The following is a 23,800-nucleotide window of genomic DNA, read 5'->3' as shown; positions in this document are numbered from 1 at the left end:
AAATGACATAACCCATGTTTCCTATTCTCATAACAGTTAACCTTGAAATCAGTATTAACAGATAAACCAGGAAGTACTTATAGTTATTAAATACCATTTTAAATAACCTGCAACATACATTACAATTGGAATTCTAAAATTATTTTGGCTAAAAGATAATTATGAAAAAATAAAATAAATACACCTCTGGTGCCCTGACCAATGTCTCAGTGCATGGAGTGTCCTCCCTGTGTGCCAAGGTTGTGGGTTCCACCCAGGTCTCAGCTCCTAAGAGAAGCGACCAAAAAGTTCACAGCTAAATGGAACAACTAAGCGGAAGTTAATTTTAAAGCAATCCAAAATATACACATGCTAACTCAGGAAACTTGAACCTAATTTTAGCCAGGAATCCTGATACAACAAAAAATTAAGCGGCCCTGGCCGGTTAGCTTAGCGGTAGAGCGTCGGCCTGGCGTGCAGGGGACCCGGGTTCGATTCCCGGCCAGGGCACATAGGAGAAGCACCCATTTGCTTCTCCACCCCCTCCCCCCTCCTTCCTCTCTGTCTCTCTCTTCCCCTCCCGCAGCCAAGGCTCTATTGGAGCAAAGATGGCCCGGGCGCTGGGGATGGCTCCTTGGCTTCTGCCCCAGGCGCTAGAGTGGCTCTGGTCACGGCGGAGCGAGGCCCGGAGGGGCAGAGCATCGCCCCCTGGTGGGCAGAGCGTCGCCCCTGGTGGGCGTGCCGGGTGGATCCCGGTCAGGCACATGCGGGAGTCTGACTGTCTCTCCCCATTTCCAGCTTCGGAAAAATACAAAAAACAAAACAAAAAAAACACAAAAAATTAAATCTAGCATGGACCGTGATAAAATAAAAAAAACTAATTTTAGCAATGAACCATGATACAGCAAAAAATTAAATCTAGCAATGGATCATAATACATCGAAAAACTAACTTTAAAAATGGAACTTGATACAACAAAAAACAAATCTAGCAATGGACACTAATACAAGAAACTAAATCTAGCAATAGACAGTGATACAACAGAAAACTAAATCTAGCAAAGGACCCTGATACACTGAAAAACTAAATTTAGCAATGGACCCTGATAATACAAAAAAACCCATTTTAGGAATAAATCTGATTCAACGATAACTAAATCTAGCAATGTACCCTGATACAACAAATATTTTAATTTAGCAATGGATCCTGATACAACGAAAAAACTAATTTTAACAATGGACCCGGATACAACGAAGAACTAAATCTAGCAATGGGCAATGAGAAAAAACAAAATTAATTTTAACAATGGGCCCTGGTACAACGAAAATCTAAATATAGTAATGAACCTTGATTCAATGAAAAACTAAATCTAGCAATGGACCCTGATACAGTGAAAAAACAAATTTTAGCTATTGAATCCGATACAACGAAAAACTAAATCTAGCAATTTACACTGATACAACAAAATATTTAATCTAGCCCTGGCCAGTTGGCTCAGTGGTAGAGCATTGGCCTGGCATGCAGGAGTCCCGGGTTCGATTCCCGGCCAGGGCACACAGGAGAGGCGCCCATCTGCTTCTCCACCCCTCCCCCTCTCCTTCCTCTCTGTCTCTCTCTTCCCCTCCCACAGCCAAGGCTCCATTGGAGCAAAAGATGGCCCGGGCGCTGGGGATGGCTCCTTGGCTTCTGCCTCAGGTGCTAGAGTGACTCTGGTCGCGACAGAGCGATGCCCCGGATGGGCAGAGCATCGCCCCCTGGTGGGCGTGCCGGGTGGATCCCTGTCGGGCGCATGCAGGAGTCTGTCTGACTGCCTCCCCGTTTCCAGCTTCAGAAAAATACAACAACAACAAAAATTAATCTAGCAATGAACCCTGATACAATAATAAGAGTAATATTAAAAGGGGACTCTATGCCTGACCTGTGGTGGCGCAGTGGATAAAGCGTCGACCTGGAAATGCTGAGGTTGCTGGTTCGAAACCCTGGGCTTGCCTGGTCAAGGCACATATGGGAGTTGATGCTTCCTGCTCCTCCCCCCTTCTCTCTCTCCTCTCTCTTTCCTTTCTAAAATGAATAAATAAAAAAATAAAAAATAAAAAATAAATAAAAAGGGGACTCTATTACAACAAATAACAAATCTAACATTGGACCATGATACAATGAAAAAACTAATTTTAGCAAATGGACCCTGATAGAATGAAAAACTAAATCTAGCAATGCACCTTGATAATACAAAATAGCAATTTTAGCAAGGGACCTGATACAACAATAACTAAATATAGCAATGTAGCCTGATACAACAAAAACTTTAATTTAGCAATGGATCCTGATACAACGAAAAAACTAATTTTAACAATTTTAACAACAACCTGGCTGGTTGGCTTGGTGGTGGAGCATCGGCCTGGCATGCAGGAGTCCCAGGTTCAATTCCCGCCCAGGGCACACAGGAGAAGTGCCCATCTGCTTTTCCACCCCTCCCCCTCTCCTTCCTCTCTGTCTCTCTCTTGTCCTCCCTCAGCCAGGGCTCCACTGGAGCAAGGATGGCCTGGGCGCTGGGGATGGCTCTGTGGCCTCTGCCTTGGGTGCTGGAATGGCTCTGGTTGCAACGGAGCGACGCCCTAGATGGGCAGAGCATCGCCCCCTGGTGGGCATGCTGGGTGGATCCCGGTCAGGCGCATGCAGGAGTCTGTCTGACTGCCTTCCCGTTTCCAACTTCAGAAAAATACAAACAAACAAACAAACAAAAAAACCAATGGACTCTGATACAACAAAAATCTAAGTTTAGCAATGGACCCTGATATAACGAAGACACTAATTTTTGCAGTGGACCCTGATACAACGAAATACTAAATCCAGCAATGGGCCCTGATACAACAAAAATCTAAATGTAGCAGTGGACCCTGATACAATGACAAACTAAGTCTAGCAATGAACCCTGATAAAACTAAAAACTTAATCTAGCAATGGACCTGGATACAAAGAAAAAACTAATTTTAACAATTGACCCTGATATAACAAAAAGTAAATCTAGCAACGAACCTTGATACAAAGAATAACTAAATCTAGCAATGGACCCGGACACAACAAAAAAACTAATTTTAGCAATGGACCCAGATACAACAAAAAATTAAATCTAGCATTGGATCATGATACAAAAAGAAAAAAACTAATATTAGCAATGAACTCTGATTCAACAAAAAACTGAATATAGCAATGGACCCAGATACAGCCTGTTTTGCTAGGATGAGTGAAGAGAGAGTGGAGAGACAGAAAGAGAAAGAGAGAAAGAGAGAGCTAAGGGGCTTGGGTACCCTGCTGAGGCTGGTGGAGGCCTATGACTCTGAGAAAGCCAGAGAGTGAGTCGGGGCTTTGGGAGCCCTAAGAGAAAGGGAAGCAGTCTTCCCTGCTTTTTTTGCTTGTCTGCTGTTATGGGACTTTAATAAACAGAATGATCCACCATCCTCCAGCTCCACAGTTCCTTTACCATCTGCCTGAATCCAATGTGAACCTGCATGTTCACGGCCACGACAGCCGTGGCCACTGGCCTTACACTTGATAAAGGAAAATCATCTTTTTCACCATCACCATCATCATCACCTCTTATTTGCATGCTTTTATGTGGCAGGTAGTTGCTAATGTTTAAACTTAAATTATATGAACTATGGTTAATGTTAAGCTAGAATTAGACACAGAATGTGAGTATCCATGCTGGAACATTTGGAATCCAGCCACCAATCTGCATGACAAGCAACAGTGAACTCAAGTTCTCTTCTTGGGTGTGAAGCAGATTGGGATCCAAACCCTCACCAGTTACTGGGCTTTTGCAGCACTGGGAACACCCCTCAATATAACCTGAGTTCCAGTCATTGGCAATCCAGTTTTGTAAAACTCAGAACGCACCTGGAAACCTCGTAAGACACAACACATGGCCCTTGCCTCTTGGCTCTTAATGGTGAAGCTGAGGACTAGATATACCATCAGAACTTTCTATCTCTTGTCTCAAAGTCTCTATTTTCTTGTTGTTCAATCACTTGCTATTCTTCTCTGTGACTAAGATTCCCCTGTTGTTGTTTTTTTAATGTTTTTTTTTTCCTTTTGTGGCAAAGACAGAGAGAGTCAGAGAGAGGGACAGACAGACAGGAAGGAGAGAGATGAGAAGCATCAATTCTTCCTTGCGGTTCCTTAGTTCATTGATTGATTTCTCATATGTGCCTTGACCGGGGGCTACAGCAGACCGAGTGACCCCTTGCTCGAGCCAGCGACCTTGGGCTCAAGCTGGTGAGCCTTGCTCAAACCCAATGAGCCTGCGCTCAAGCTGGTGACCTCAGGTCTCGAACCTGGGTCCTCTGCGTCCCAGTCTGACACTCTATCCACTGCGCCACTGCCTGGTCAGGCAAGATTCCCTTGTTTTTATTATTTTCAGACCACATGGGAAAACATGGCTGACAATGGTACCCACATATATATGTTATAGATTGAATACTTTAGTGTCAACTTTCCAGCAAAGCAAGTCTCATTGTCTCCTGTCGGTAAGCATTTCCCAATGACTAAATTAATGTGGTTGGAAATAAGTTTGCTTTGCAAATCTGCTGGGGAATCACCTGCACTTTTTTGCAGGTATCAGGAGAGTGGGGCAACTTCCAATGAAAACAGAAACAGGAGCTTGGCCAACTCCTGTTAATAGGAGACTAAACTGTCCCCAGGATCCGAGTCTCAGCACTTACTGTTCTTCATTTCTTAGCACAACCATCATGAGTAAAGATGACATGGAACAGGCTGGAGGCCAATGGCACCAAGAGGACCCGACAATGCTCTCGCATGGATGTGACAGTCATGTTTGGGGCATAAGAACACATTAGATCACGACAATAGAGAGCATTAAAAATAAGAAAATATTGTCATTCAGGCGTAATATGTTTTGTTTAAAGTTTCAAGATGGTAGCACATGCATTTTCTCTGTTTCTGTGTATAAGAAAGAGGTTATGGGCCTCTTATTGTCCTTGATGCTTCTCCAGAAGGGTATGCAAAGGCACTGAATAATGAGTAAGACACAGTTCTCAGAAAATGGGAATAATATTGGGTTAAGACTCCAGTTCTGAGATTTGAAGAACTTTATACCGTAAAATGAGCAATTTCTGTTTCCAGATGAGCACACAGGCACAGACAGACCTTGGCAAGTACAAACAGCCAATTGTCACAGGTGTCCTTGGCTCCAGGTTCAGTGAACTCCGCATAATGGCATCTCCTCGCTCCCAGGTGTCTATGAACCCGGGGATGGCCTCAGATCAGAACCCTAATATCACTAAGGCTGTGTACTTCACCATGTTCTCCTCAGTCCCTTTTAAAACGAAACAAAGAATATGATCACTGTTTTAGTTTCACTTTCCTCAGCAGGAACTCTCGACAACTTCAGTTTCACTTTCCAGTTGGTTTTTACCCTGGTTTTCACTGTATTCTTGCAAGAACACGCCCACAGGTTACCTCATTGGTGGATGTGGATCTCCTTTATATAGCCTTGTCTTAGGGCTTAAAGCCAACTGAAAATCTTCAAGACAGGCTGGCGAGACCTGAGAGAAACCACCCAGCTTAGCAAAACACTGCTGAACTGCTGCCTAATTCATAACAACCATGAGGTAAGGCTTTCTCTGCTTCTCTGCCTTTCTAAAGTTTCTGAAAAAAAAAATATTAATCATTGCTTTCTCAACAGGCTTAGCTTCAGTGATGTCAAGCTTCCTAACTCTTCTGTTGCAGCATCTGCTTGTGGTTTGAGTGTGTGTTTGCACGCGCGTGTGTGTGCACATTCACATACACACATAAACTGGTTTATTCATTCAGGTGTTTTCATTTTTGTATCATCCCGAGAAGGCTTATCTCATGTTGAAGCCCAAAGAAGAGGAAGGAAACGGGAAAAGAATTTTGCAGGGCAGAGGTGATCCTAACCTTTGAAATTATTTTCCATTGAACTCACTTCTGTCTGACATAGGGAGGGAGTGGACAGTTTGTCTGGAGAGAGACGGAGCTTTTAGCTGGCTCGTCCCTTTGGAGGAAATGTAGGACCCACACAGCTGTGTGAGCCACCCTGGTCGTCAGGTCTCCCAGATGTGTTGAGGGAGATACGGTGGGGAAGAGTAGGAGGACTCGCTGAATTTCCTCTGTGGGCTTCTGGTCTCACTACCTTCACTCCTGAAGCCCGAATCAGGCCCTCTCAGTCCAACTGGGTTTAAGACTACAGATTTCCTGTCCTCTGGGGAAGCCGGGTGAACTACAAATTACTTGATAGCCTTGTGTCCCCCGGGGCTTGGCTGGACTCCTGCACTGGGTAACATCCACATCTTCCTTAGCTAAAGGACCTAATGTGGGCATTTCTGTGTTGTCCAAATTGAAGGTAGATTCAAATGATCCCTGATATCAGCAGATTTTAAAAGAGACAGTAATCCAATTTGATCTGTAAATTGTCCCTTAGCTCTCCAGTGGGTAAAATTTTGAAGGAGCAAAATTTCCAGAAAATGCACAATTATGGGACTTAGATCAATCTTCCTCTCTGCTTTGGTCCACAGACAGATAGATTGTGTTGTCACTGATAATAATAATTATTATAATATATAAGTAGCCATCACTTCCTGAATGTTTATTAAGTGCCACCTGGATTCTAAAATTGTTCTGTAAATTATTGCATTTAACCCTCAAAAGAAACTATGAGGCAGGTACTCATACTGATTGCGCAATAATGAATCTTCAATTTAAAAATATTGGTAATAGCCCTGGCCGGTTGGCTCAGTGGTAGAGCGTTGCCTGGTGTTCGGAAGTCCGGGGTTCGATTCCCGGCCAGGGCACACAGGAGAGGCGCCCATCTGCTTCTCCACCCCTCCCCCTCTCCTTCCTCTCTGTCTCTCTCTTCCCCTCCCGCAGGCGAGGCTCCATTGGAGCAAAAGATGGCCTGGGCACTGGGGATGGCTCCATGGCCTCTGCCTCAGGCGCTAGACCGGCTCTGGTCGTGACAGAGCGACGCCCCCTGGTGGGCGTGCCGGGTGGATCCCGGTCGGGCGCATGCGGGAGTCTGTCTGACCGCCTCCCCGTTTCCAGCTTCAGGAAAAAAAAAAAAAAAAAAAAAAAAAAAAAAAAAAAATATATATATATATATATATATATATATATATATATATATATATATGTATATGTAATAAGTGATAGTGCTGAGACATGAACCATAGTCTCTATCCAATGACACCTTATTTAACCTTTTTTTTTCCTTATTTAACCTTTAAACCAGTATTCTTAAAGGGTACCAGATAGCCTACTAATTAGCTCTTTTATTATAATGCTTTTGTGTTTTTTTCAACATATCCTTGAAAAAATATACATATATAATTTGAAGAATTTCTGTTCAGGTTAATAATACGTTGTTTTTTTATTTTTGATAAAATACATGCAAGATAAAATTTACAAGTGGTAAATATAGTGTCTTTTGATGCACAAAAGTTTTCAACTTTGATGACATCTAATTTATCTATTTTTACTTTGTGGCTTGTGCTTTTGGTATCATGTCTAAAAAATCATTGCCAAATACACTGTCATAGAGCTTTTCCCCTATGTCTTCTTTTCAGATTTTCATAGTTTTAGGTCTTATATTTAGGTTTTTGATCCCTTTTGAGTTACTTTTTTTTGTATATGTTATAATGTAAGGGTTCAACTTCATTCTTTTGCATGTGGATATCCAACAATGTTTTCCCAACACATTGTTGAAACACTTATCTTTCCCCATTAAATGTTCTTGGCACATGTGTCAAAAATCCTTTTTTTTTTTTTCTTTTTTCTTTCTGAAGCTGGAAACAGGGAGAGACAGTCAGACAGACTCCCGCATGCGCCCGACCGGGATCCACCTGGCACGCCCACCATGGAGCGACGCTCTGCCCACCAGGGGGCAGTGCTCTGCCCATCCTGGGCATCGCCATGTTGCGACCAGAGCCACTCTAGCGCCTGAGGCAGAGGCCACAGAGCCATCCCCAGCGCGCGGGCCATCTTTGCTCCAATGGAGCCTTGGCTGCGGGAGGGGAAGAGAGAGACAGAGAGGAAGGCGCGGCGGAGGGGTGGAGAAGCAAATGGGCACTTCTCCTGTGTGCCCTGGCCGGGAATGGAACCTGGGTCCTCCGCACGCTAGGCCGACGCTCTACCGCTGAGCCAACCGGCCAGGGCCTCAAACATCATTTGACCATTGTTATGGACTGAATTGTGTCCACCCCTAAATCCATATTTTGAAGCCCTTACCCTCAATGTGACTGTATTTGGAAATAGGGCCTATAAGAACATAATAAAGTTTAAGTGGTCTTTATGTCAGTACCTCTGGTTTTTGTTTTTTTTTTTAATTTTTCTGAAGCTGGAAACCGGGAGGCAGTCAGACTCCCGCATGCGCCCCACTGGGATCCACCCGGCACGCCCACCAGGGGGCGTCGCTCTGTTGCAACCAGAGCCAGTCTAGCGCCTGAGGCAGAGGCCACGGAGCCATCCCCAGCGCCAGGACCATCTTTGCTCCAATGGAGCCTTAGCTGTGGGAGGAGAAGAGAGAGACAGAGAGGAAGGAGAGGGGGAGGGGTGGAGAAGCAGATGGGCGCGTCTCCTGTGTGCCCTGGCCGGGAATCGAACCCGGGACTTCCGCACGCCAGGCAACGCTCTACCAGTGAGCCAACCCGCCAGGGCTCTCAGTACCTCTGTTTTTATTACTGTATCTTTGTAATAAGTTTTGAAATAAAAAAATATTAGACCTTCAACTTTGTTTTTCATTTTCAAGATTTTTTTTTCCTATTTGAGATCCATTGAGATTCTATGTGAATTTTAAAATAGATTTTAAAAAAATTTTTGCTAAAACAATCAATGGGATTTTGGTAGAAATTACATTTAATCTATAGATTGCTTTGGGTGGTATTTACATCATAGCAATTGAAGTCTTCCAACCCATATATGCAAGATGCCTTTCCCTCTGTGTCTTCTTTAGTTTTCTTCAGCAATGTTTTGTAATTTTTCAGTGTGTAATTTTTTTGCCCCCTTGGTTAAATTTATTCCCTAAAGTTTAGTCTTTTTGATGCTATTATAAATAAAATTTTTCTTTAATTATTTTTATTGATTGATTTTAGAGAAAAAGGACGAGAGGGAGAAACATCGGTCTGTTGTTTCACTTATATTTTTGCATTCATTGGTTGATTCCTGTATGTGCTCTGACTGGAGATTGAACCCACAACCTTAGTATCTTGGGGTGACATGCTATCCATCTGAGCTACCTGGCCAGGGCTGTTTTCTCTTTTAGATTGTTCTTGTTATGGTATAGAAACAAAATTAATTTTTGCATGTTAATTATTATATACTGCAATTTTGCTAAAATTGTTTATTAGTTTTAACAGACTTGTGTGAAATTATTAGGATTATCTACATAAAAGATCATATTATTTTTGAGCTGAGATAAATTTTACTTCTATATTTCTAATTTAGATATATTTTATTTCTTTTTATTGACTAATGTCTCTGGTTAAGACTCCCAATACTGTCTTGAATAGAAGTGGCAAAAGCAAGCATTCTTATCTTGTTCCTGACCTTAGAGCAGGGGTCCCCAAACTACGGCTCACAGCCGCATGCGGCCCCCTGAGGCCATTTATCCGGCCCCTGCTGCACTTCTAGAAGGGGCACCTCTTTCATTGGTGGTCAGTGAGAGGAGCATAGTTCCCATTGAAATACTGCTCAGTTTGTTGATTTAAATTTACTTGTTCTTTATTTAAAATATTGTATTTGTTCCTGTTTTGTTTTTTTATTTTAAAATAAGATATGTGCAGTGTGCATAGGGATTTGTTCATAGTTTTTTTTATAGTCCGGCCCTCCAACGGTCTGAGGGACAGTGAACTGGCCCCCTGTGTAAAAAGTTTGGGGTCCCCTGGTTTAGAGGATAAGGTTTAGTCTCTCACCACTGAGCAGGATATAAGATGTGGATTTTCAATATATGGCCTTTGTCATATTGAGGTAGTTTCCCTCTAGATTTTTTAGTGGTTTTATCATTGAAATGTGTTGGATTTGTCAAATGTTTTCTCCACTCAATTCAGATGATGATGTGGTGGAGTTTTTTCTTTCATTTTGTTAATATGATGTATTAAATTGAATGGTTTTCAAATATTGAACCCAGAAATATTTCTGTATCCCAGAAATAAGTGCCATTTGGTCAAGGTGTTTGGACTTTTACTAAACAGTTAAATTAAGTGTGCTGGTATTAGTTGAGGATTTTGTATCAATACTCATAAGAGAAATTGGTCTATGGTTTAATTTTTTTATCTTAATGTCTTTGGTATCAGAGTAATGCTGTCCTCATAGAACTTGTGAGTGTGAAAGTAGAGTCTAGTGTTCTTGTTATTTAATATTTTGATTTTAAATTTTTTATGAGTCCAACTCCTGGTTTAAAATCTACATGTGATTTTTTTTTTTTTAGGCCTGATGATAGGAAATTACAAGGGTTTTCCTGACAGGTCTCACAGGGGAAACCTGCCTTTCACACACCCGCCCTAGCGCGCAGCCAATGAACTGCTGTCTCTGAAGGAGGCTGTCAATGACTCAGGCCCTTCTCCCTTGGCATGCTCTGCACTCACTTGCATTCCAGCCCAGGCACCTTCATTCCTTATTTTTTGCCTTGGGCAGAGGTCTTCTTCAGGCACTTCAGCAGAGACCTCCATATTGGGAAGAGGAGAGGGAAAACTTGAAGACGCTCCTCCCTTCTATCACTCAGTACCCACTCCTAGCTCTTGCCCTTCCCTTTCCCGGGATTTCAGGGTTCATTAACTATCAGAAATTTCTGTTCAGGGCTCTTAGCCACGTCAGTGCTGATCGACGTGAACTTCAGCTGCTCTCCACTCGGGCAGACGGGGATGGACCAGGAGAGCTGGTGTTTTTCCCGGTTTTATATTCTTACTTATATCACTGCAGTAACAGTTATGGACTTAACTCTTTCAACTTGGGCTTGTTGCTTTAATTGGCTACTTTGTCACCTGCAAGTTTAGCTATCTCTCTTTCTCCAGGCGCAGCTGTGGGCCAGACACTTAATATGTGTAGGAGAATTTACCCGTGAGCCATCCGGTCCTGAGATTTTTCTTTGTTGTGAGGTTTATATTTTAATATTAGCATATACCTATGGTTTCTAGATCATCATCTAATATTTTAATTGTTTGATTTTCTTTTTGCATTTGAGTAATTTAATCTGAGTGGAAGGTGAAGTAGTTACTCATTGAGATTATTGTGTCTGCCCCTTTTTATTTTTATTTTATTTTATTTTATTTATTCATTTTTAGAGAGGAGAGAGAGAGGGAGAGAGAGGAGAGAAAGACAGAGAGAGAGAAGGGGGGAGGAGCTGGAAGCATCAACTCCCATATGTGCCTTGACCAGGCAAGCCCAGGGTTTCGAACCGGCGACCTCAGCATTTCCAGGTCGACGCTTTATCCACTGCGCCATCACAGGTCAGGCTAGGGTTTTCTCTTTCTGCAATGTCAGTGAAGGCCACAAGTGGATTCTGAACATCAACCCCCTCCCTGGTGGTAAAGAATGCTCGCTCACTTCCCAAGAGGTGATGTCAGAGAGGCCAAGTGGAGCTCAGGATTTTCACCACTACCCAGAGGCCTAGTGGAGTTCAGCATTTTTCCTACTCACCTTACTTATCAGCATCAGTTAAGGCCACATAGAGAAGAGTAACAAGGCACACCAGCTCCTCACAGCCAGCATAGTGACTGTAGAAGCTCAGAGGGAGTCTGAGCTGCCACCCCCATCCATCAACATCAAGGAGCCGAGGCCCTCCATAACTTACTAATAAAAGACAAGTGTGTAAATGATTTCTACCTGATCTGGCAGTGTGGAATGAGGTGTCCTTCCTTCCCCCTAGCTCAGTGCTATTAGAGGAGGCCTGCTAAAACAGGTATAAATGTGACTCCAAATCTCATAATATAACACCCAAAAGTCCAGGTTTCAACCTGTAATTGCTAGTCATACCAAGTACCCAGAAAATGTCAATGTGAATGAGAAAGAATAATCAGATAACACTAAAATGACACAGGTGTTAGTATTGTCTAACAGGGATTTTAAACTTGCCATCATAAAAATGTATCAGCAAGATATTACAAATAAACCCAAAACAAAGAAACAAAGAAATCAGCCCTGGCCGTTTCACTCAGTGATAGAGCTTTGGCCCGGCATGTGAAAGTCCCGAGTTTGATTCCTGGCCAGGGCACACAGGAGAAGCGCCCATCTGCTTCTCCACCCTTCCCCCTCTCCTTTCTCTTTATCTCTCTCTTCCCCTCATGCAGCCAAAGCTCCACTGAAGAAAAGTTGGCCCGGGCACTGAGGATGGCTCCATGGCCTCCGCCTCAGGCGCTAGAATGGCTCCAGTTGCAATGGAGCATAGCCCCAGGTGGGCAGAGCATCGCCCCCTGGTGGGCATGTCGGGTGGATCCTGGTCGGGTGCATGCGGGAATCTGTCTCTCTACCTCCCTGCTTCTCACTTAGAAAAAATTTTTAAAAAGCAAAACAAAGATATCATAGAAGAAAATTTCAGGACCTTGGGCTTGGTGAAGACTTCCTGGACATGATACAAAAAGCATGATCCATAAGAGAAACAAAAGCAATTAATTACACTTCATCAAAAGTAAAAATGTTTACCATTCAAACGATCTTATTAAAGAATATAAATACAAACTACACACTAAGAGGAAATATTTGAAAACCATGTACCTCACATAGGATTCATATCTAGAATCTATAAAGAATTCTCAAAACCTTACAATAAAAAACAAACAAACCACCTAAAAATTAGGCAAAAAGTATGAAGAGATAATTAAACAAAGAGGACAGGTGGATGACAAATAAACACATGAAAAGGTGTTCACACCAGTAGGCATTAGGAAAATGGAGGTAAGATCACACATTTACTAGAAGAGCTAAATTTTTTTTTGTATAGTGAGAAAGGAAATGCTGGTAAGGATTCAAATAACTGGAACGTTCATACATTGCTAATAGGAATGTAGATTGAGCTTGACCAGGCAGCGGTGCAGTGGATATAGTGTCAGCTTGGGACCCTGAGGACCCAAATTCAAAACCTTGAAGTAACCAGCTTGAGCGCTGGCTCACCAGCTTGAGTTCAGCATCACTTGAGTGAGCATAGGACCATATACATGACCCCATTGTCACTGGCTTGAGCCCAAAGGTCTCTGGCTTGAGCCCAAGGTTGCTGGCTTGAGCAAGGGATCACTGGATCAGCTGGAGACTCCCGATCAAGACACATGTAAGAAGCAATCAATGAACAAGTAAGGTGCCGCAACTATGAGTTGATGCTTCTCATCTCTCTCCCTTTCTGTCTGTCCCTCTTTCTACCAAAAATACAAACAAACAAACAAAAAAAGAAAAGTAAAGAATGAAAATTGATAAAATATTCTAAAAAATAGTTTGGAAGTTTCTGTTGGTTAGAGCATTGTCCTTGAGAAGCCAACGTTGTGGGTTTGATCCCCAACCAGATAGGGCACATGCAAGAATCAACCAAAAATCATCCAATGAATGCATAAATCAGAGGAACAACCAATTTCTCTCTCTGTCTTTGTTTCTCTCTAAAATTAATTTAAAAGAATTAGAAATGTAAGCACACACCTATCATATGACCTAGCCGTTACATCCCTGGTCATTTATCCCTGGGAAATGAAAATTAATTTTTTTGTTTGTTTGTACAGACAAAAGACACAACTGTTCACAGCAGTTGTAATAGGTTCACACTGGAAACAGCTGAGGTGTCAGCGATGAGGGAAAAGAGCCGATCTCCAAAAATCACACACTGTATGATTCTGTTTATATGACACTTTTGAAATGACAATATTATAGAGACAAAGAACAGAATAGTGGTTATCTGAGGTGAGGGATTTCTGAGGAGGGACACACGTGACTATTAAGGGACAGTATAAGGGAGATATTTGTGATGATGGGATAGTTTTGAATCTTGATTGAGGTGTTGGTTCCATAGATTTAGTCGTGTTATAAAGTGACATTGATCTATACAAATATTATACCAATTTCAATTTTCTACTTTTGATATTATACTACATTTGTTAAAAAGGTAATCATTGGGAGAAACTAGTTGAAGTGTGCACTGAAATTATGTATTACCTTTGCAACTTTCTGTGAACCTACAATTATTTCCAAATAAGAAGTGCAAAAAATAATTGGTCAAAATGATCTCTTTAAGGTTGTCTTATTTTGTTGCATAATCTGCAGATGGAGTTCCTGAGGTTCTGCATTTCTCCCTGGGCTCTGCCTAAACTATATTACTAGGAAAATAGGAAATTCTTATATAGCACATAATATGCTCTAAGTCAGGGGTCCCCAAACTACAGCCCACGGGCCACATGCGGCCCCCTGAGGCCATTTATCTGGCCCCCGCTGCACTTCCGGAAGGGGCACCTCTTTCATTGGTGGTCAGTGAGAGGAGCACATTGACCATCTCATTAGCCAAAAGCAGGTCCATAGTTCCCATTGAAATACTGGTCAGCTTATTGATTTAAATTTACTTGTTCTTTATTTTAAATATTATATTTGTTCCTGTTTTTGTTTTTTTTTTTTTGTTTTTTTTTTTTACTTTAAAATAAGATATGTGCAGTGTGCATAGGGATTTGTTCATAGTTTTTTTTTATAGTCCGGCCCTCCAACGGTCTGAGGGACAGTGAACTGCCCCCCTGTGTAAAAAGTTTGGGGACCCCTGCTCTAAGTAATGTATATATATGGCTAATAAATCTTCACAAAACCCAGTGTTATAAGGACTATTTTACAAACGGGACTCTGAAGCCCAAACAGCTTGCTTGGACGGAGTGCTAGAGCCAGCATATGGAGCCAAGCTAATTGCATTCAAACTCCATGCAGATTTTAGAAATACAGTTGCCCACTGAACAGCATAGAAGGTAAGGATTCCAATCACACTGCCTAAACTCCCATCCCCACACGTTCGAAAACTCCCTATTACTTTAAACTCTACAGTCAGCCCTTCAGATTCGTGGATTCAACCAACCACACATCAAACACAGTACTATATTTTCCATCTACAGGTGGGACTATGAAAGTACTGTTTTCCATCCACAGTTGGTTGAATCCCTGCGTGTGAAACCTCTGATAAGATGGGTTGACTATGTTTATTGAAATATATCCCGCATGCTGAAGATGGCTCCATGGCCTCCATCTCAGGTGCTAAAAAAGAAAAAAAAAATGGCTCCAGTTGCAAGAGAACAAGGGCCCCAGATGGGCAAAGCATCACCTTCTAGTGGACTTGCCAGGTTGATCCCAATCAGGGCACATGTGGAAGTCTGTCTCTCTGCCTCCCCTCCTCTCGCTAAGGAAAAAAAAAATTCTATATCTATATCTATGTCTAGATATAGGTAGATATAGATATATACAGTGTGTCCATAAAGTCATAGTGCACTTTTGACCGGTCACAGGAAAGCAACAAAAGACAATAGAAATGTGAAATCTGCACCAAATAAAAGGAAAGCTCTCCCAGTTTCATACCTATTCAGTGCAGTTCGATGTGGGCTCACGCATGGATTTTTTAGGGCTCCTTAGGTAGCTATCCCGTATAGCCTCTACAGACTCGTCACTGACTGATGGCCTACCAGAACGGGGTTTCTCCACCAAACTGCCGGTTTCCTTCAACTGCTTATCCCACCGAGTAATGTTATTCCTATGCGGTGGCCCTTCATTATAAACGTGCTGATATTCACGTTGCACTTTGGTCACGGATTCGAATTTAGTGAGCCATAGAACAAACTGAACTTTCCTCTGTACCGTCCACATCTCGACTGGCATGGCCGTGGGCTGCTCCGCTGTATACACGGTGTTACGTCATCACCTGCGCATGCGCACATGCTGCCACATCATCCTACAGAAACTAGGAGGGTTTTCCTTTTATTTGGTGTAGATTTCACATCTCTGTCGTCTTTTGTTGCTTTCCTGTGAGTGGTCAAAAGTGCACCATGACTTTACGGACACACTGTATATCTCCAGGTACAAGTGGATCCAGCCAGTTCACACCCGTGTTGCTCAAGGATCAACTGCAGACAAACTGAAAAATTCAGGGCAGGTGTGTCCTTTCCAAGGCTAAGCTGTGAAGGTGAAATGTAGTATCTGGCTTCTTTGCATTGGCTGCTCATCTGCTAACAAAGAAAACCTGCTTTTGTTTTCACAGTAAGACTGCTGATGAAGATCAGATCAAAGACAGGCTGGAGCAGTTGAGATGTCACTTCACTTGGAAGTTGCCAATTGAAGATTCTGAACTGATTGATTTAGAAAGTAGGGTCTTTGATGAGATTGAGTTCCTAGACACAAAATTTAATGTGGGAATATACCACCTCCTGGCCTATGTGAGACACCTGAAAGGCCAGAATAAGGAAGCTCTGGAGAGTTTGAAAGAAGCTGAAGACTTACTGCAGCCTGAAAATGCCGGCCAAGCAGACGTGCGAAGGCTGGTTACCTGGGGCAACTATGCCTGGCTGTATTACCACATGGGCAGACCGGCAGAAGCTCAGATCTACCTGGACAAGGTGGAGCACACTTGCAAGAAGTTTGCCAGTGCCTCCTGCTATGCAGTGGAGTGTCCGGAAATGGACTGCGAGGAAGGGTGGGCCTTGCTGAAATGTGGAAGGAAGGGTTCCAAACAGGCCAAAGCCTGCTTTGCAAAGGCTCTAGAAGCGGAGCCTGAAAACCCTGAATTCAACACCGGGTATGCAATTATCGCCTATCGTCTGGATAAACTTAACCAAACAGCAGAGGTTCCCGGGGCACTTAGTCTGGACCCCCTGAAACGGGCTGTCCAGCTAAATCCAGAAGATTCCTACATTAAGGTTCTGCTTGCCCTGAAGCTTCAGGATGTAGGACAAGAGGCTGAGGGAGAAAAGTACATTGAAGAGGCACTGAAAAACACATGTTCGCAGGCCTATGTCTTTAGATATGCGGCCATGTTTTATCGAAGAAAAGGCTCTCGAGATAAATCTCTTCAGTTCTTAAAAATGGCTTTGCAGGCAACACCCTCCTCTGCCTTCCTGCATCACCAGATAGGAATTTGCTATAGATCACAAATTATTGAAATAAAGAAAGCTGCAAACTGGCAGCCTAGAGGACGGGGTAGAGAAAATATAAACAGAATAGCAAGATTAGCCATATTTCATTTTGAATTTGCTCTAGAACAAAAGCCCACATTCGAAATTGTTTATATAAACCTAGCAGATATGTATATAGAAATAGGCAACTGCATAAAAGCCGAAGAGCTTTATCAGAAAGCGTTACACATGAAATCACTTGAAGAAGAAAAACTGCAAGAGATATATTTATACTATGGTCAATTTCAGGAATATCAAAAGAAATCTGAAGTTGATGCTATTATCTATTATTTGAAAGCAATAAAAATAGAGAAGCCATTATTTGCGAGAAATAAAAGTATCAGTGCTTTGGAGAAATTGGTTTCAAAGAAACTTCAGAGAAATGCATCAGACATGGAAAGCTTGAGCATCCTGGGACTCCTGCACAAACTGAAAGGAGAAATGAATCAAGCCCTGGAGTGCTATGAGCGGGCCCTGAGGCTGGCTGCAGACTCCGAGAACTCTGTGGGACACAGCCCGTAGGTCAGTGGTTCTCAACCTTTCTAATGCCGTGACCCCGCAATACAGTTCCTCATGTTACGGTGACCCCAAACCAAAAAATAATTTTGGTGGCTATTTCATAACTGTAATTTTGCTACAGTCATGATTCGGAATGTAAATACCTGATATGCATTATGTATTTTCCGATGGCTTTAGGCGACCCCGCCCGGGTCGCGACCCACAGGTTGAGAAACGCTGCCGTAGGTGCTGAAGTATGGACCACTGTCATATTGCATTTGATTGTAGGTTGACATGTATTAATCATCTTCTCTGCTTGCTGCTTTCAGAAACATGTAATTTTTGAACAATTATTCAAAACTGATAAAATATGACTTGTATTCAGAACACAGTAAAACAGAATATATATGTCTCTGTGTGTGAGAGGAAGAGAGACATAAACCATTTCTCTATGAATGTTATATAGTAAAAATAACAATTTGTTAAGCAGATTTGTAGCAAATAAAACACTGCACTTACATAAAGTAAAATGATTCATTCATTTTGTCAAAAAATAGTTTTCAGTGCTTGATATAAAAAATACAATGGTAGCCTGGCCTGTGGTGGCGCAGTGGATAAAGCGTTGGCTGGAAATGCTGAGGTCACCAGTTTGAAACCTCGGGCTTGCCTGGTCAAGGCACATGGGATTTGATGCTTCCTGCTCCTCCCCCTCTTTTCTCTCTCTCTCTCTTTCCTCTCTAGAATGAATAAAATATTTAAAAAAATACTATGGTGATATAAGAGGGAAAAATTCTTTTTCCTCTATTCATTTTAGGTTCATTGGCTGGGGCCTCATAAATTACACTTACCAAAAACATATTAACAAGAAAAAAATAAACAAAAGTTTATTCAAGTGTGTATCTCACATGCACATGGCAGTACCCATGATGAGTAACTCAAAAAGGTGGTTAGAACTTGGATTTATATGACATCTTAACAAGAGAATAATAAATTTTTCGAGAAGTGATAAGACAAAGACAAAGAACTTCGAGTTTCTAGGGTGGCGAAGGATAGGAGGGAGATATAGGGGAAAACTAATGAGAGATAGTTGCTCGTTAGTAAGATTTGTAATGTCCATTCCTTTGGTAGTGACAGAGCTGATAAGCGCCTGCAGTCGTCTCAGGTGATTAATTTCTGTCTCTCCTTGTAGAGAGGAAAGGTGGGACAACTTCATGAATTTATGTGCTGTCATAGGCAGATGTGTGATAGGCAGAGAGCTTTTCTTATATCTGCTTCTTCTCAATTGCCATCAGCTCAAGATGATGTGGCATATTTGGGGTGGCATATTCAGCTTTCTTTCAATGAGCAAAGCAGGCATTTTACCCAAATCTCATGCAGTTTACAACCTAGTGAGGAAAACAGATGATAAAACAAAAACACAGTCAAAGGTCAGCTTTTTCTGTGAAGATGCTTGAAATATAGTTAACTGTCAATTGTTCCAAACAGTTTATCTTGTTTATGCCAGTTTATTAGAAGCATTATTTATTCAGTCATTTGCTGGTATTGATGTAGTTAGATCAAGAAATATGAACTGGCCTGACCAGGAGGTGGCGCAGTGGATAGAGCGTCGGACTGGATGCAGAGGACCCAGGTTCAAGACCCTGAGGTCACCAGCTTGAGTGCGGGCTCATCTAGTTTGAGCAAAGCTCACCAGGTTGGACCCAAGGTTGCTGGCTTGAGCAAGGGGTTACTCAGTCTGCTGTAGCCCCACAGTCAAGGCACATATGAGAAAGCAATCAATGAACAACTAAAGTGCCACAACAAAAAACTGGTAATTGATGCTTCTCATCTCCCTGCGTTCCTGTCTGTCTGTCCCTATCTATCCCTCTCTCTGACTCTCGCTCTATAAATAAATAAATAAATAAAAATAAAAAAAAGAAATATGAAACGGATACTAAATGAGAGACCATGTGTGGCAATCACCTTTGATTATGACATTTTACTAAAAGGCATTGCACAACAAATAATATTTTTAAAGGCATTAAATAAAACAATGTTACTGTTTTTCATTGCTGTGTATGTTTTGGGTGAGGATAAACATAATTTGCTATTGTGGCTGTAACAAATTATCACAAACTTGATGGCTTGAAAACACATAGATGTATTATCTTATAGTTCTGCAGGTCAGAAATCTGAAATAGGTTTCAATGGACTAAAATTATAGTGTTGGCAGAGCCCTACTTTCCCTGGAGACTCTGGGGGTAATCCTTTTGTACATTAAGCTTCTAGGTTCCTTATATTTCTTGATGGAGACCCCTAAATCCATGAGAATATAAGTCCCCAAGCAGAGGCAGAGTAAGGTCAGTTGAGGCCTCGGGTGCAGAAGAAAGTATTGGGCCCCTTAAAAAAAAGAAAGAGACAGGGAAAATAAAAATACATGTTAACAGCCCTGGCCGGTTTGCTCAGTGGTAGAGCATCGGCCTGGTGTGTGGAAGTCCCGGGTTCAATGCCCGGCCAGGGCACACAGGAGAAGCACCCATCTGCTTCTCCACCCCTCCCCCTCTCCTTCCTCTCTGTCTCTCTCTTCCCCTCCCGCAGCCAAGGCTCCATTGGAGCAAAGATGGCCCAGGCGCTGGGGATGGCTCCATGGCCTCTGCCTCAGGTGCTAGACTGGCTCTGGTCGCAACAGAGCGATGCCCCGGATGGGCAGAGCATCGCCCCCTGGTGGGCATGCCGGGTGGATCCTGGTCGGGCGCATGCGGGAGTCTGTCTGACTGCCTCCCCGTTTCCAGCTTCAGTAAAATACAAAAAAAAAAAAAATACATGTTAACTATATTTTTAAATAAATAAAAAATATCATGTACTATTAATGTTAAAATTGCACATATGAAACCAGACTTGGTGTCATCAGAAAAAAGTGTAAAGTTGGGGGTTTGCAGGGCCCTTCAGAAGTCGGGGTCCAGGGCGTGCATTCAGTGCTCCCGCCATTAAATCCACCTCTGTCCCCAAGGAATTTTCAGAAATAATGAGCCGGGCTTTGTATTGCTACTAAAATTTTATAGGAATTAGAGTGAGCAAAATTTATAACATTGATGGGCAGGCATCAGAGTTCCATAGAAGCAATCTTCCCAACATTATTATCACTAAAAGAAGAGATTTATCAGATTTCACAAAAACAATGCCTTACAGTGCTTTTGTTTGGGAAAGAAGGCTGTGTGGTGATAAAGTAAGTCTAACCACTGCCAACTCAGATATATTCAAAGTAAATCGTTGAATTGGTCGGTTCTTTATTAGGCAACTCTTCCCAGGTATTGCTGTGCATCATCTGCACCAGAAGCCAGAGCTCATTCATACAAAGAGAGTCTGCAGATATGTAATGTGTTTGTGTGACATATGTTTGACAATCTCCAGCGATCGTGGTTACTTAGTATGTCTTATGACCTGATACCATCTCTGAGGCCCATCCTTCCCAACTCTGAAAGAGATCTCTATACTTCCCAGAGCTCAGGAAAATAAGTGTGGGATAGCCTATTAGGGGCCCCCAAACTTTTTACATAGGGGGCCAGTTCACTGTCCCTCAGACCGTTGGAGGGCCGCCACATACAGTGCTCCTCTCACTGACCACCAATGAAAGAGGTGCCCCTTCCGGAAGTGGGAAGTGCGGCGGGGGCCGGATAAATGGCCTCAGGGGGTAGCATGCAGCCTGCGGGCAGGACCGTAGTTTGGGGATGCCTGGCCTAGATGCTTGCAGAGGGAGACAATAAGCAGCAAATCCAGAAAAATAGATGTTGTTTGGTACTGACAACACTACTGCTAAATTTACACATGAAGATCTCCAGGCATTACCAAGAGGTTTCTTTAACTAAGGTGACCAACTTTTTTACAATGAAAATGAGGGCAAAAATAAATTGAAGAAAACAATATCATAAATAAAAGAAACATTTTATTCATTGCAACAATAATACACTATAATGTGATAAATGCATAACAAAAACATTTGTAATATTTTATATTGTAATTATGCTTACATGTCTATTAATTTTTTTTTTTTCCATTTTTCCTTAGCTGGAAACCGGGAGGTAGTCAGACAGACTCCCGCATGCGCCCGACCGGTATCCACCTGGCACGCCCACCAGGGGGTGATACCCTGCCCCTCTGGAGCATCACTCTGTTGCGTCCAGAGTCATTCTAGCGCCTGAGGCAGAGGCCACAGAGCCACCCCCAGCGCCCGGGGCCATCTTTGCTCCAATGGAGCCTTGGCTGCGGGAGGGGAAGAGAGAGACAGAGAGGAAGGAGAGGGGGAGGGGTGGAGAAGCAAATGGGTGCCTCTCCTGTGTGCCCTGGCCGGGAATCAAACCCGGGACTCCTGCACGCCAGGCCGACGCTCTACCACTGAGCCAACTGGCCAGGGCCTGTCTATTAATTTTTAATAATAATTGTAAAAAATTATTGAATGAATAATTCAATGAATTTTTGTCAATGTATCATCTTGTAACAATATATTTGATGGCCTTGGCCGGTTGGCTCAGTGGTAGAGCGTCGGCCTAGCGTGCGGAAGACCCGGGTTCGATTCCCGGCCAGGGCACACAGGAGAGGCACCCATCTGCTTCTCCACCCCTCCCCCTCTCCTTCCTCTCTGTCTCTCTCTTCCCCTCCCGCAGCCAAGGCTCCATTGGAGCAAAAGATGGCCCGGGCGCTGGGGATGGCTCCTTGGCCTCTGCCCCAGGCGCTAGAGTGGCTCTGGTCGCGACAGAGCGATGCCCTGGATGGGCAGAGCATCGCCCCCTGGTGGGCGTGCCGGGTGGATCCCGGTCGGGCGCATGCAGGAGTCTGTCTGACTGCCTCCCCGTTTCCAGCTTCAGAAAAATACAAACAAACAAACAAACAAACAATATACTGGAAATATCTGAACAAGAAATATCCTTCATATTGAATTTTACGGCAAGTGCTGCAGATAGAGGATCAACATTCAATCTTGATTTCTCACTTGTCCAAAAATCATTAGAAATCGAAAAAAAATCTTTCAACTGCTGCATTAGTTCCAGGGCAGCACAATGTAAATTGAACAAGAATAAATAAATTTTCACATGGAATATGTTCATTTTTGAAATGGCTGAATATTTCTGTGGACAAGGCCCACAGGGGGTGAGGACGACGAAGACACAGAGACCCAACTCTGGAGACCAGGTTCGTGACACAGATCTGCTTTATTCAGGAAATAAGCCAGCTTATATACACAGGTTCGGCCTTTGGGTGTTACAGCATGTCCTTCACAGCCAATGGCCGAAAAGGTCAGGGAGCTGCCTGATTGACGCTGAGCCACCTTCCCACAGCGGGCGAGCTCCCTCCTGGGTGTGCCTAGGAGGGTTTCAGGTGCTGGAGTGTTCTCACAGCACTGCATCAGCCACAGCTGCTAGCAATGCGCTCTGTGCTCTACCCACATATTTCCACCCATCTTTTATTAATTTCGACGTGTTCATTTTTCCATTGTATTAATTTTTCAGAATTTAAGTATACATTCAGTCTTCTAAGTTCTTCAAAGAGATAGTTGTAGTCTATTTTGATGTCTGGCATTTTTTTAGATAAAAACTCAAGACAAGATTCAATATCTGTCCAATATACTTGTGATGAAGTAAAAAAAAAAATCATTGAAAACTGTTATTTTCCGTGATGTTTGTTTCAGACCAATCTTCCATATATTGAAAAGATGTCTGGTAAAAATTCTGCACTTCTTTGAAAAACTTTTCTGTTATGCCTGGATTTGATTCCTCTAAGTCTGACAATTTTCTTTTTATAATTAAAGGAAGAAATTTTTCTTATTTTATGTTTTTTTACAGAGACAGAGAGAGAGAGTCAGAGAGAGGGATAGATAGGGACAGATAGACAGGAACGGAGAGATGAGAAGCATCAATCATTAGTTTTTTATCGTGACACCTTAGTTGTTCATTGATTGCTTTCTCATATGTGCCTTGACTACGGGGCTACAGCAGAACGAGTAACCCCTTGTTTAAGCCAGCGACCTTGGGTCCAAGCTGGTGAGCTTTGCTCAAACCAAATGAGCCCGCACTCAAGCTGGCGACCTCGGGGTCTTGAACCTGGGTCCTCCACATCCCAGTCCGACGCTCTATCCACTGCGCCACTGCCTGGTCAGGTGGAAGAAATTTTTCTTCAAAACGAGATTTATATTGAAGGATAAAGTCATTCAAAAT

At 42.8% G+C, this 23,800-nt stretch overlaps 1 protein-coding gene and 1 non-coding gene across 2 annotated transcripts; both read left to right on the top strand.

Annotated features, from left to right (window-relative positions):
* Positions 1-5,495: 5,495 nt before the first annotated feature.
* LOC136384845 (interferon-induced protein with tetratricopeptide repeats 1-like) lies at positions 5,496-19,527 on the top strand. Its single transcript, XM_066355477.1, has 2 exons — positions 5,496-5,609; positions 16,205-19,527. The coding sequence occupies exons 1-2, from the start codon at positions 5,605-5,607 to the stop codon at positions 17,634-17,636; spliced, it is 1,437 nt and encodes a 478-aa protein (XP_066211574.1). The 5' UTR covers positions 5,496-5,604; the 3' UTR covers positions 17,637-19,527.
* Positions 19,528-22,100: 2,573 nt separating this feature from the next.
* On the top strand, positions 22,101-22,176 carry TRNAA-AGC (transfer RNA alanine (anticodon AGC)). The gene has a single exon. It is a non-coding gene; the product is annotated as a tRNA-Ala (tRNA).
* Positions 22,177-23,800: the final 1,624 nt, after the last annotated feature.

This window comes from Saccopteryx leptura, chromosome 13 (genome assembly GCF_036850995.1).
Source record: "Saccopteryx leptura isolate mSacLep1 chromosome 13, mSacLep1_pri_phased_curated, whole genome shotgun sequence".
In the NCBI taxonomy this organism is placed as follows: Eukaryota; Metazoa; Chordata; class Mammalia; order Chiroptera; family Emballonuridae; genus Saccopteryx; species Saccopteryx leptura.
The sequence above is the reverse complement of the archived record's forward strand: the minus strand, read 5'-3'. Positions and strand labels throughout refer to the sequence as shown.